Genomic DNA, 13,526 nt, shown 5'->3' on the forward strand with positions numbered 1-13,526 from the left:
TTGGCGTCCTAGACGGTGTCTTAGATGCGTCCAAGGACGTCTCTCTCAAACTGGGGCATTTTTATAATTTCGCAAAGGGTTTTTATCGGGGGGGGGGGGGGGGGGGGGGGGAATTGACAGCCCGACAACGTTTTTTTTAATAACAAAAGTTAAATACCCCCTCCCCAACTTTAAACCTTGGATCGTCCTCGATACAAAAAAAAAATTAAATCACACAAAACGAAAAATAAAAGTAAAAACACACCAAACCGCGGGTTGCCTCCCGAAAAGCGCTAAATTTTACGTCTTCAGCCGGACGGTTTACCTCGACTAATTTGCATCTGAATATTGAGGTACCTCGAGCGTTGTTTTCTCAACGAGTGTCGTTTCACCATCTACCATTTGAATGTATGGTTTGAGTCCTTGTCCATTTACCTTGAATGGTTCACCGCCTTTCGTGTCCTTGATTTCAATGGCACCGTGATCCGCCACATTTGTCACCATAAATGGTCCACTCCATTTACTCCGAAGCTTTCCGGGGAAGAGTTTGAGACGAGAGTTAAATAGCCACACCAATTGTCCTTCAAAGAATTGTTTCCGGACAATGTGTCGATCGTGAAATGCTTTCGTCTTTTCTTTATAGATTTTTGAGCTTTCGTAAGCTTCCTTTCGAATTTCTTCCAATTCAACAAGCTGGAGTTTTCTTTCCGTACCTACATCACTCAATTCAAAATTAGCATTTTTTATGGCCCACATGGCACGGTGTTCCAACTCTACCGGGAAATGGCATGGTTTCCCATAAACAAGCCGATACGGGGGCATTCCAATGGGCGTCTTATAGGCTGTTCGATATGCCCATAGTGCATCATCTAATCTTAGGGACCCATCTTTTCAGTCGGGACGAACAGTCTTTTCCAAGATGCGTTTTATTTCTCTATTTGACACCTCTACTTGTCCACTTGTTTGTGGGTGATATGGAGTAGCAATCCTATGAGTGACACCATAATGTTTTAACAACTTTGCAAAATGCCAATTTTTAAAATGGGAACCCCCGTCACTAATAATCGTTCGAGGGATTCCATGCCTAGAAAAGATGTTCTTTTTGACAAATTTACAAACAACACTATGGTCATTCGTGCGTGTAGCCTCGGCTGCGACCCATTTTGATACATAATCAACGGCTACAAGAATGTATAGATTGCCAAAAGAAGTGGGGAACGGGCCCATAAAGTCAATGCCCCATACATCAAAAATTTCAACTACTAAAATTGGGGTCATTGGCATCATGTCCAGTCGTGAGATCCCCCCAACTTGTTGGCAACGAATACAAGCTTTAACGAATGTATGTGCATCTTTAAAAATAGAAGGCCAAAAAAAATCGCTTTGTAGAACTCGGTGCCCTGTCTTTTTAGCACTAAAATGTCCTCCACATGCATATGAATGGCAGTGTCGAAGAATGTCTTCTTGCTCCGTATGTGGTACACATCTCCTAGTCACTTGATCCGCTCCAATTTTGAAAAGATCTGGGTCCTCCCATATGTAGTATTTTGTTTGAGAGTGGAAGAACCTCCTTTGTTGAGCATTCCAATACGATGGATTTTCCCCTGTCACAAAGTAATTCACTAAATTAGCAAACCAATGTATAGTTTTGACAGCAAGAATATGCTCATCCGGAAAGTTTTCTTGAATAACTTCCGTTGAGTTATCATTATTAGTTATTCTAGAGAAATGATCTGCCACAACATTTTCGGAACCCTTTTTGTCCCGAATTTCAAGATCAAACTCTTGAAGAAGAAGGATCCATCTTATGAGATGTGGTTTGGCATCCTTCTTTTCTAAGAGGTGGCGAATGGCACTATGGTCGGTAAAAATTACAACTTTAGATCCCCATATGTAAGATCTAAATTTGTCAAGTGCAAACACGACCGCAAGCAACTCTTTTTCGGTAGTAGTGTAATTCAATTGTGCATCCGAAAAAGTTTTACTCACATAACAAATTGCAACGGGTTTTTTATTCACCCGTTATCCCAAAACTGCCCCTACCGTGTAATCACTCGCATCACACATAATTTCGAAAGGTAAAGTCCAATCGGGTGATTGCAAAATAGGGGCTTCAACAAGTTTGTTCTTTAATGTGGTAAAAGATTCAAGACATGCTTTATCAAAGGAAAATTGTGCTTCTTTTAAAAGTAAATTACAAAGAGGTTTTGAGATTGCACTAAAATCCTTGATAAATCTTCGATAAAAACCGGCATGTCCAAGAAAAGAATGAACGCCTTTTACCGAAGTTGGTGGGGGGAAGAGTAGAAATAATTTGTACTTTGGCCCGATCGACTTCAAAACCACGCTCGAAGACAACATAGCCAAGTACAATTCCCTCTTTTACCATGAAATGACTCTTCTCCCAACTTAAAACCAAATTAGACTCAATACAACGTTTCAAAACTTTTTCTAATTGGTCTAAGCATGTCTCAAAAGATGATCCAAAAATAGAAAAATCATCCATGAAAATTTCTAATGCATCCCCCACCATGTCTGAAAAAAATAGCCATCATACATCTTTGGAATGTGGCGGGGGCATTACGCAAGCCGAATGACATCCTTCGGAAAGAAAAGGTGCCATAGGGACACGTGAATGTGGTTTTGGATTGATCCTCAGGGTGGATGGTAATTTGATTATACCCCGAGTATCCATCCAAAAAACAATAAAACTTTTTACCGGACAATTTCTCAATTATTTGATCAATAAAAGGGAGAGGAAAATGGTCCTTTGATGTTGCAACATTGAGTTTGCGATAGTCGATGCAAACTCTCCATCCGGTGACCGGTCTTGTTGAGATCTTCTCTCCATCCTCTGTATCTACCACTGTAATGCCCGACTTCTTTGGCACTGTCTGTGTCGGGTTCACCCAATCACTATAAGATATTGGGTAGATAATACCCGCATCAAGCCATTTCAGCACCTCCTTTTTAACAACTTCTTGCAGATTTGGGTTGAGCCTTCATTGTGCATCTCGGGATGGCTTTTCTCCAGCTTCAATGATGATTCGATGCATACATGTGGCTGGACTACTTCCCCTCAAGTCTGCTATGGTCCATCCAATTGCTCCCTTGTACTTGGAAAGCACCTTCAGTAATGCTTCCTCCTGTGGACCTGTCAAATCAGAAGATATGATAATTGGTAAGTTCTCATTAGATCCTAAAAAAGAGTATTTAAGATGTGAAGGAAGAGTTTTAAGTTCAAGAGTGGGTGGCTCCTCCAAAGATGGCTTAAGTGGGTCCGAAAAACTTGTTGACAATTTTCAACTTGATAACTCCATGGTGGCCTCTCTTGCTCAATAGCATTTTCAAATGCCTCCTCAACCATCTTGATGTCATCCAACTCTAAAACTTCGTCCCTGTCATTAGAAATAAAAAACTCCAACGGATCGGGTGTAAGATTTTAGGAGTAAATTGATGCACTAAGTCATCAACCACATCCACACGATAACATTCATAATCTGATGGTGAGTTAGGAAACATATTAAAAATATTAATTCTGAGTTTCCTATTTCCAAAAGAGATATCCATGGCACCCGTTCTACAATTAATTTGTGCATTTATTGTTGCAAAAAACGGACGACCTAAAATAATAGAAGGTTGAATTTCTTTATAAGTGCTCTCGGTGTCAAGCACAAGAAAATCAACTGGGTAATAGAAATCTTCCACCTTAATGATGACATCTGATAATATACCCCGGGGAATTTTGGTTAACTTATTAGCCAATCGCAAAATAATATCAGTTTGTTCCAAAGTGCCTAAGTCATGTTGATCAAAAAGATTTCCCGGGATTATGTTAACACTAGCTCCAAGATCAAGGAGCACCTTTTTGATATTAATATTACCTAAGGTAACAGAAATTAAAGGTGCTCTGGGATCCTTAAGCTTGGGTGGAAGTTTATTTGATATTATGGAACTTGCATGCTCGGTTAAGTCAATCTTTTTAGGGTGGTGTGCTTGGAGTTTGTGTTTTTGAACACACAAATCCTTCAAAAATTTAGCATAAGAAGGTACCTCCTTAATAAGTTTGACTAACAGGATATTTATTTTAACTTGACTAAATAGATCCCACATGTCTTCCATTTTTGGCCCTCGCTTCCCAAAAGGGAAGGATGCCGGTTTCTTTAAGGCCGAAGGGTATGGTGCGGTATTAACCTCCACACCATGCTCCCCAACTTTAGAGTCATTTTTTACCCTTAGCTTCTTTTTGTTTTTCAGATTTAGAATCTTTCTCAAACTCTTCTTTTTCGTCAAAGATGACTTCAGTGTCACTGTCATTATCTAAGGTAGGAGCACTTACCTTGTTGTCAACCTTTTTCCCACAACGCAAGGTGATTACCTCGTTCACTTGATGCTCTTTTCCGGGTCTTTGGGTGTGAGATGGGTTGACTGTTGTGGTGCTTGGAAACTTGCCATCTTCTCTTTCCCCAATTTGCTCTGCTAGTTGAGCAATCTGCTTCTCGATAGCAGCTATGGACTTGGAGTTAGTGTCGGTTTTCTGATATGTTTGGGTTATGAACTCCATGATTTTGTCCAACTTGTTGCCATCAGTTTCCTCCTTCTTTGATGTTCCACCTTGATTAAAGTTGGATTGCTGGAACTGTTTTGGCTGATTCTGGTTTTGGTAATTCCCTTGACGGTTGTTGTTGTTGAAATCCCCATTGTTGTTGTAGTTCCGATTGAATGATCGGGGATTATTTTGGAATTGACCATAGCCGTGCACCTGATTAATTTCCTCTTGACTTCTCATGCACTCATCTGCAATGTGTCCTGAATCTCCACAGCTTACACATATCTTTTGTCCCTGCGAAAAAAACACACCTTTCTCTTTGCCTAGACTAGAGAGTAGTAAGTCAAATTTTTTATTTAAAGAATTAATATCAGATTTTTCTTCATTTTTCCAGTTTTTGTCTAGTCCAACTGAAGCAGCCGATGAAACTGGGTTTTCCCGTTTCTTAGCTGAGTAATTGGTTTTTGAACCATGACTCAACTGCTCCAAGAATCGCCAAGCGTCTTCACTATCTTGCATCATAATAGTGCCGCTAGACGAGGCATTAATCATGGTTTGATTGGCAGTGTCGACTCCATCATAAAAGAAATGTACAAGTTGTCAACGGGGAAATTCATGATGGGGACATGAACGCAACAATTCCTTGAGGCGTTCAAATGCATCATGAAATTCTTCATTGGGTTTTTGTGCAAAATCTTGTATAGCTTTTCTTATTTCCGTTGTTTTACTAGCAGGGTAAAACTCTTGCAAAAATTTAGTTTTTAATTGCTCCCAAGTAGTAATACTATGGGGGGCAAGAGAAGTGAACCAATACTTAGCCTTTTCTTTTAAAGTGAACGGAAATTAGTGAAGTCTAAATGAATCTCTATTAGTTCCTCGCGGAGTATTCACGTTAGCATTTGCAAGGAACTCATAGAGGTGATTGTATGGATCATTAGTTTTATGGCCTCTAAAGACGGGTAAGACACTAATTAGTTGTGGTCTTACTTCCACATGATGCTCATTTCCTTCCGCGAAGAGTATCGGTGAAGCATCATCATACTCTCCCTTCTGAAAATGAGACGCCACAGATTGTCTATTAGGCTACAAAAAATAAAGATGAGGGAATTGGTTACCTTCGTTGTAGTATCCTCCATTTTCATTGTTGAATCCACCATTCGGATTCCTTCGATATTGATTCCCAAAGCCTTGATTTCCGAATCCATCGTTGTAGTAATTGTTGCCACCATTGCGGAAATTATGGTTGTTCCAATTATTGTTGTAGTTCCCGTTTCCACCCCAATTGCCTTGATTCCGCTTGTTACCACCATTGTGGTTCTGATTCCAACCAAGTCCATTTTCACTTCCATCATCAAAGTCCCAGTCATCCTCGTTACCACCATTACCGAATTGAGGACCAACATTTCTAGGATTTTGGTTCTGATTTCTAACATTACCACTGTTGTGGTTTCCTACATTGTCTCCCATATTTTGTGCCCAATTTCCTCCATTCCCACCATTTTGGCCACGCTTGTTTCTATTTGGTTGTGGTTGCACTGGTTGGATGATTGGTGCACCGACATTGTTGTTATTCCCATTATTCCCATTGTTGTTGTCTGGGAATTGAGGAGCTAGTGGTGGAGGATTGTTGGCTGCATCCTCATGCCCCTCGACCACATCTTCCACGACAACATTATCTACACTCATAGTGTTGATGTTCCTTCTGGCGACCCGATTTGAGCGAGCTGTTCATTCGATTTCCGGATCAAATGCAAGCAGTGAAGAGCGTCCGCTATGTCTTGTATGCATGCACCGGTGTGCCTGCACCACACAAATAAAACAAAACGTGAACTGAAAACGAGAATTGAAAATGAAAGTAAAAGACTATAAGTACTTAAACACAATAGCTCAAGCGCACAATCTCCCCGGCAGCGGCGCCAAATTTTGATCGAGGTCGTTGTCTCAATCAAAAATAAACCAACTAACCTAAGTAGATAGGGTAAGTCGGGTCGCATCAACAAGGAGTTCGTGGTTAAACTTTGTGTCAAAGCAGTCAATAAAAAGAAAAGTATTACTATCAATTGTCACGAAAAAAGATTAAAACAAAATTCAAACAAAAGCTTGGAAATTTATTAATTAAAAATAAAAATCTCAATGAGAAAACTAGAGTACTCCCGGTTCAGTTATGGACAATTTAGATTCACACACTTTCTTCCCTAGAATCCTAATTCAATTACATAGATGCAATTGGGGTTTATTAACTTGTAACACATAGTTTTGGGTACACTAGATGTTAATTCAACTAGTTTTCCTACTCATTTATGTCTAAATGGATTAGGTACAATTAGTGAACTAGCAATAAAATGTCTTACAACTACCTATTACCGCATTAACATTCAATATCATAAGTTGGAATAATATATGTTGATTCAATCACTTGTCTTTATTTCTAAACTAATTGAACTTGGAACAAATGATAAATTGACAATAGACTATCTTAATTATGACATCAAACAATGCATACAACCCAATTTCACTTATCGTTACCAAAGATCATCATATGAAGCATAAAACAACAATTGAAATTAACTAGAATCAAGTAATAATCAAGTGTGTTAATCAAAAAGTCCTAAACATCCCCGGAAGTAACCCTAACAGTTTAGCCTTCCATTGAATTCTTAAAACAAATAACTTGATTAAAATGAAGAAAATACATAATAAAATTCATAAACAAACGTAGAATCATCAAACAAATATAGCCTAATGATTATCAAAGTATAGAACAAATAAACCTTGGGGAAGAAGAAATAATTCTGGAAAATAAAGAATTGATGAAGATTAACCAATGAAGCGATCTTCACTTATAGCTTGATGATGAATTGAATCGAATCTTGCCTTGAATCCGGATTAAAATGGAATGAACTTGTGTTTCCAAATGTTTCCAAGGGTTTTAGAAGCCTCAAGAACACAGGAAAAACTCTGAAAATCGCAGGTGGTAACCCTAAAACGAATGCACAAGTCCCTATTTATAGTGTGAGACAAAAAATAATGAAATTGGGCGATGTGGGACGTTGGACGTCCTAGGAGACGTCTTAGACGTCGTGTATAACGCCAAAGCGTTCTTTGTACATCCTAACATGCCTTCTGCCATCCTTGAAATACACTAAAAAATGGCCAAAAACGTCAGACGTCTTAGGAGACATTTTCTAGGACGCCCTTCCTTGATTTCCAAACTTTCCGAAACACACCGTTGCAACACGGGACGTCCCTAAAACGCCAAAACGTCCTAGGGGACGTCTTAGACGCCGTGTAAGGCCCTGACGGCGATCTCCCTTCTTTTCTGCTCTGAAATAACGACCAGACGCTGATCGTTTGACCTGGACGTCCTAGGGGACATCTTAGACGCCTGGAGGCGTCCTTCATCTTTCGTGCAAGTTTTGTTGGTCAAAACGACATAAATAGCAGAAAAACAAAACACGAAAGTTGTAGTAAATCATGTCTAGTTTCTAGAACTTATTTACTCATGTCAATCGGATCTCCAGAACTTGAGATATTACCAAAACATTGAAGCATGGTCAATTTTCCCAGCAACGTTTCTTCATTCCTTTAGCAATTCGTTTTACTTGCAGGTTCCGCCCACTTTTAGTACAATATATTGACCTGCATATGAAGTTAAACAACTCATCAAAGTAGTGCCATTCTTAGACAATTATACATCAATTCAACAGATTTATGACAATTTATTACATTCATAAAATGGACTTATCATTATATTTTTAACAGGCCGGGACAGGATTGGTCCGTTAAAAATTCATAACTTCTTCATTTGACGTCCGTTTTTGTCTTTCTTTTTATCGTTGTGCTACTATTAACGAGATATTCAATTCTCGTTTAGGTTGTGTCGGCTAAAAACCGCTTGATCTAATATTCGAACTTCGGGTTGTATACTGCTAAGCTGAAACTTCGAAAAATCATAACTTCTTCATACGAAGTCAGATTTGGGCGTTCTTTTTATGGACACTCTCAGTTTAACGTATTATACGACTTTCATTTAGATTTCTAAGGTTAAATCTCGCTCTATCGTAAATTCACTATTTACGTTTCCCGGTATCGTGTCGGTTCCGTCGCGAAACTTCGACGGGTCATAACTTCTTCGTTATAACTCGGATTTTGACATTCTTTATATCCCCGGAATCCTTGTTTCGACCACTAAAACTTTATGTAAAGATATCGGGCTCATCTCACACTTTAATTTTGATGCTTATTTTTATCCTTTATTAATTATATCTTTATAATTAAGTAATAGCACACAAATACACATAATTCACATAGAATTCAAATATTTCATCTTTATTACTTCAAAAAGAGTTAAAATAGTTGACATAGACTATTACATTGTCTAAAAATGCTTAGCCCCGAAACCCGGGCGTTACAGGATCTAGTTTTGGAAGTTGAGCATGATTTGAAGTTGTAACTTCAAATCTGGACTCCTCTAGGCCCCCATAGTCATAAAGTTATCGGCTTCCTATAGTATTGGCCTTTCTCCATGCCCTAAACATCTTCCTAAGACTAGTTTTGGGTGTTTTAGCCTCTTGAGGCCTTACATGCACGTAAAGTTGGCAACTTTACATGGTAACTTCACCCTATGAGGCTAGATCTACAGTTTGGAGTCTTGGTGTCGCTTAAAAGCATATGAATGAGAAAATGGCTGAAGGAACTCGACGAGTTAGATAGGGTTTACCCGCCTTCTGGATTCTGAGTGAACTCAATGAGTTGGTGAGGTGCCTCGATGAGTTTATTAGTGTTTTCCTGGTCCTCTAGACACTGAAGAACTCAACGAGTTACTCAGGTAACTCAGTGAGTTGACTCGAGTTTTCGGTTTTTGAGTTCTGAAGGAACTCGACGAGTCAGTAGATGAACTCGACGAGTTGGGTCAACAAGGACTGTTGACCTTGACTGTTGACTTTGACTTTGACCAAGGATTGACCAAGTTTGACTTCTGAGGGTATTTTGGTAATTTGGGATTCTAATGGAATCAATCATATGGGGTTTACAGGCAGTGAGTTTGGAGCTGAGAGTTGGGGTTTGATCTTCTTGATTCAGCACTACTTGTGAGGTGAGTTTTCCTTACTATACTTAGGGGTCGAAGGCACCAAGGCTGGCCCATTGGATTTGATATCCTAGTAGTTGATGGTATGCTGAGTATGAGTTAGTTATGCATGCTAGTTTGCTATGCCAGTCTGGTAGATCTGTAGGACTACCTATGATACTGTCTGATTACCTGTATGCACATTTTGCTGTTACATGTCGACATGTTGTATGGGTAGGGTTGAGATCGTACTGCTCCGTGCGGTGACCAACAAACCCTGGAGTATGCCAGATATGAGTTGAGGGTCGGGAGAGCATGCCGGAATCATACCGAGGACTCCCAAGCATTCCATATGCGAGCTCAGGGCCAGGGGAGCGTACCTGACTCACACTGAGGGTTGATCAGTTATATTCCAGTCTTAGGACTGAAGGGGCAATCTAGTCATAAGCTGTGGGCTCGAGAGCAAGCCAGACTTATGTTGTGGGCTCGGGAGCAAGCCAGATGTGAGTTGTGGGCCTGAAAGGCAAGCCAGACTCATAATGTGGGCTCGGGGGTAATCCAGTCTGTAGAGTTGTGGACCCATTACATGCTGTTATTATGTGTGCTATTTGTTATGTATCAATATTTTGGGGGAACTCACTAAGCTTCGGGCTTATAGTTTTGGATTTTGTTTCGGGTACTTCGGATGATCGCGTGAAGGCGAAGGCTTGATCATGCACCTCATTACATTTTATGATTTTGATTTCTGGGATACTCTGATATGAAACTATTTTGAAAACATTTTGTAATAAGTAATGGTTTTTGGATGCTTTAAAAAGTTTTAAATTTTTATGAAATTTATGGTTGTTACATTAACTCCCCTATATCCATTCCATTCTCAGCTTCCACCTCTCCAACACCCTATCTTGTAACCCTAACCCTAGATTGAGCCTTATGAGAAAAAAGGCATTTTTGAGTGCTTTGGAGTGTTCTTGGTGGACATTGGAGAAGAATGAACTCATTGAAGAAGTGTTGGTTGCATTAGAGCTTGTAGATCCAGACTTTGTTCAACTTGATCTTTCTTCTAGATGTATAAAGTTTGAATCTTGATGATGAAATTGTTAGACCTAGCTAGTTTTGGGTGTTATGAGCTTTTGGTCACTGTAAGTGCATAAAGTTTAGATCTTGAAGGTTTGTGACCTTGTTATGGATAAAGTTGGAAACTTTATCCATCTAAACATCATTTTGATTAAGATATGAAGGCTGGAGACTTGTACTTAATGGATTAAGTTGAAAACGATGCCCTTTTGGGTCCCTTTGAGACTTAAAGACTTGATATTGTTTGTTAGGACCATTATGGAGCTATTACGAACCATAAAAATGTGATCTTGGCCCTTCTATCCCTTCCATACAAGAGTTGTGATGTCTTATTGGGTTAAGAACTTAGGGTTTTGGACACTATGCACTTTATAGCCATGCAAAGTCGTAAAGTTGGAAACTTTATGACTTAGGACATCATTTTGGGCTTGGATTTGAGTTTTGGACGTAAGGGATTAAAGGAATAAGCTCTTAATGGAGTTTTGGGATTGGGCTGCGTATGCTAGGCGTACCTGGTGGTACGCTGCACGTACGCGGTCAACGCCCCGCTTTTGGTCAACATCAGAGTATGCTGGGCGTACTCTCTTGGTACGTAGGGGGTTCTCCGTTGGGAAGAATTATTGACTTTTGGACCTTGATCGTTGACTTTGTCTTTGATCAAGGTTGACAAAGTTTGACCTAAGGACATTTTGGGTAATTTGATTTATAGTTCATATTAGGGTTCCTGTTAATTGTATAGGTGACCGGTAGATATAGCTATTAGAGTAGTGATAACTGTAGCTATTTTTTCAGATTGCGAGGTGAGTTTTCTCACTATATCCATGGGTCGAAGGCACTAATGTCGGCCCATTAATTGTTATATAGAAAACTAGTTGTCTCTATGATGCTTGCATGGAAGACTGGGATCTGGCCCTTGGAAATTGCATGAAAGACTAGGATCTGGCCCTAGAAATTGTATAAAAGACTAGGATCTGTCCCCTTGCACTTGTATGTAAGACCGAGATTTGACCCTCGGAATTGCCAGGAATGAACATGGGGGTAGCCCATGACACTGGTATGTTTTGTTATGTGGTATTATGGGGAAGTGACTATTCTTTGTGCTTACGATTTCATAATTATGGTTTCAAATACTTTCAGTTCGAAAGGGAAGGGCCCGACATGACTGCACATCGTCCCCCAGAGTTTTCGCATAGGAAATTAATGATGTTACTTTGATGTTTAGATACATACCAAAGCCATCTATCCTTATCACCACCTAATTGGAAATTAACAAGCAAATCACATAAACTGGAATGCTCAACTGAATGACTTCTACCACGCGACTCAATTATTTAATTTCATTGCCAACCATTAGCATCGCATCTATCTGCAATAAAGCAAAACATGTTAATTTCTAGAGCCGCCAATCTAGGAAAAGCATGTTCCAAAGGCTTATTCCCAATCCACACATCTTTCCAAAACCTGGTATCTTTCCCATCTCCAACCGTTCTTTTAATGAATGTAAAGGAATAATTTGCTTGTCTTGCAGCTTCAAAACCGAAGCAACTATGGAGGACCAAATACCAGTAACCAGAAAACAATTTCCTTCTTCATTCCACCCGTATCTCCATGGATAGATTTGATAACATGAACCCATAAAGCATCTGAAGTATTAACAAATCTCCAATGCCATTTCAAAAGAAGAGTCTCATTAAAAGCAACAAAGATACCCACACCCAACCCACCAAGCTCTTTAGCAACCATACTAGACTTCCATTTAACCCAAGAAATATATCTATAATCAAGATCTGCTCCCCAAAATAAAGAAGATCTAGCGGACTCCAAGACTTTAACAACTTCAACCGATATTTTAAAAATTGAAAAGTACTAAATACCAAGGGATCCAAGCACCGAACGGATCATAGTATATCTCTCTCCATCTGAAATCATTTTTACTTTCTACCTAGTTAACTTGGCTCTGATATAAAAGAAATCTAGCATAAGGGTAGGTCATGGTGGAAATCCATAATTTCCTCTATGATGGAAATCCATAATTTCCTCTATGATGGAAATCCATTAGAAGGTTAATAAAATATAGTTCATGGTGCAAGCCGAATCGATTTAAGATGAATTACAGTTTGTGGATTTCTTGAAATTGATTTTAGATTTGAGCAATTACTGTCAAGTTGAATCAATTTTAGATGACTTACTTGAAATGAAATGATAGTGCATACCGTTGATGAGTGAGTGCACACTAAACTATCGGAGGTGTGTAACGTCCCAAATTTTATACCAAAATTTTCATTTCTAAAACAAGATTAAACATCCAAAACTCATTCTTTAAATACATATCTTAACATCCATTTTTTTCAAAATCATAAAGTTAAGCTAGAGTAAATTATAAAAACCAGTAGAAGACTCAAAATGACAACATAACATTGATGCAAATATACAATCACACTACACCCTTCCCTTTCAGACTTGAATAACCTGAAAACATTTAACTTAACAACATAAGCATAAAGCTTAGTGAGTTTTCTGGTATACCACATATCCCATCACACGTATAATACATACACCAATAATCCCATAATCTCATCGTGCATAGCAACCGCAGGTTCGCAACCATCATACTACTATAGGCTCAACCCTTATACCAGCTATAGACTCCCAACCATCATACAAACTATAGACCCTCAACCATCATACAAACCATACCAAGTTTCTACTATTATTGACGAATCACCTTATGAATGCATAGTCATACGTAGTCGAAAATACGATTGACAGTTGAACGGATGTTCCCACTCGAAAGCAATATACTAAACAAAGACCATGCAATAGGGACAAATCAATAATTCTAAGGATATCTGA

The 13,526-nt window shown here is 39.1% G+C and overlaps 1 protein-coding gene and 1 non-coding gene across 2 annotated transcripts; one reads left to right on the forward strand and one right to left on the reverse strand.

Annotated features, from left to right (window-relative positions):
• Nucleotides 1-309: 309 nt before the first annotated feature.
• On the reverse strand, nucleotides 310-801 carry LOC111916252 (uncharacterized). The gene has a single exon (XM_023911862.1). The coding sequence runs from the start codon at nucleotides 799-801 to the stop codon at nucleotides 310-312; it is 492 nt and encodes a 163-aa protein (XP_023767630.1).
• A 4,337-nt stretch (nucleotides 802-5,138) lies between these two features.
• LOC128132555 (small nucleolar RNA R71) lies at nucleotides 5,139-5,245 on the forward strand. The gene has a single exon (XR_008230600.1). It is a non-coding gene; the product is annotated as a small nucleolar RNA R71 (small nucleolar RNA).
• Nucleotides 5,246-13,526: the final 8,281 nt, after the last annotated feature.

This window comes from Lactuca sativa, chromosome 2 (genome assembly GCF_002870075.4).
Source record: "Lactuca sativa cultivar Salinas chromosome 2, Lsat_Salinas_v11, whole genome shotgun sequence".
In the NCBI taxonomy this organism is placed as follows: domain Eukaryota; kingdom Viridiplantae; phylum Streptophyta; class Magnoliopsida; order Asterales; family Asteraceae; genus Lactuca; species Lactuca sativa.

Coding starts and splice junctions, on each gene's coding strand:
- LOC111916252 (XM_023911862.1), bottom strand. CDS start 801: ATGCCCCCGTATCGGCTTGTTTATGGGAAACCATGCCATTTCCCGGTA.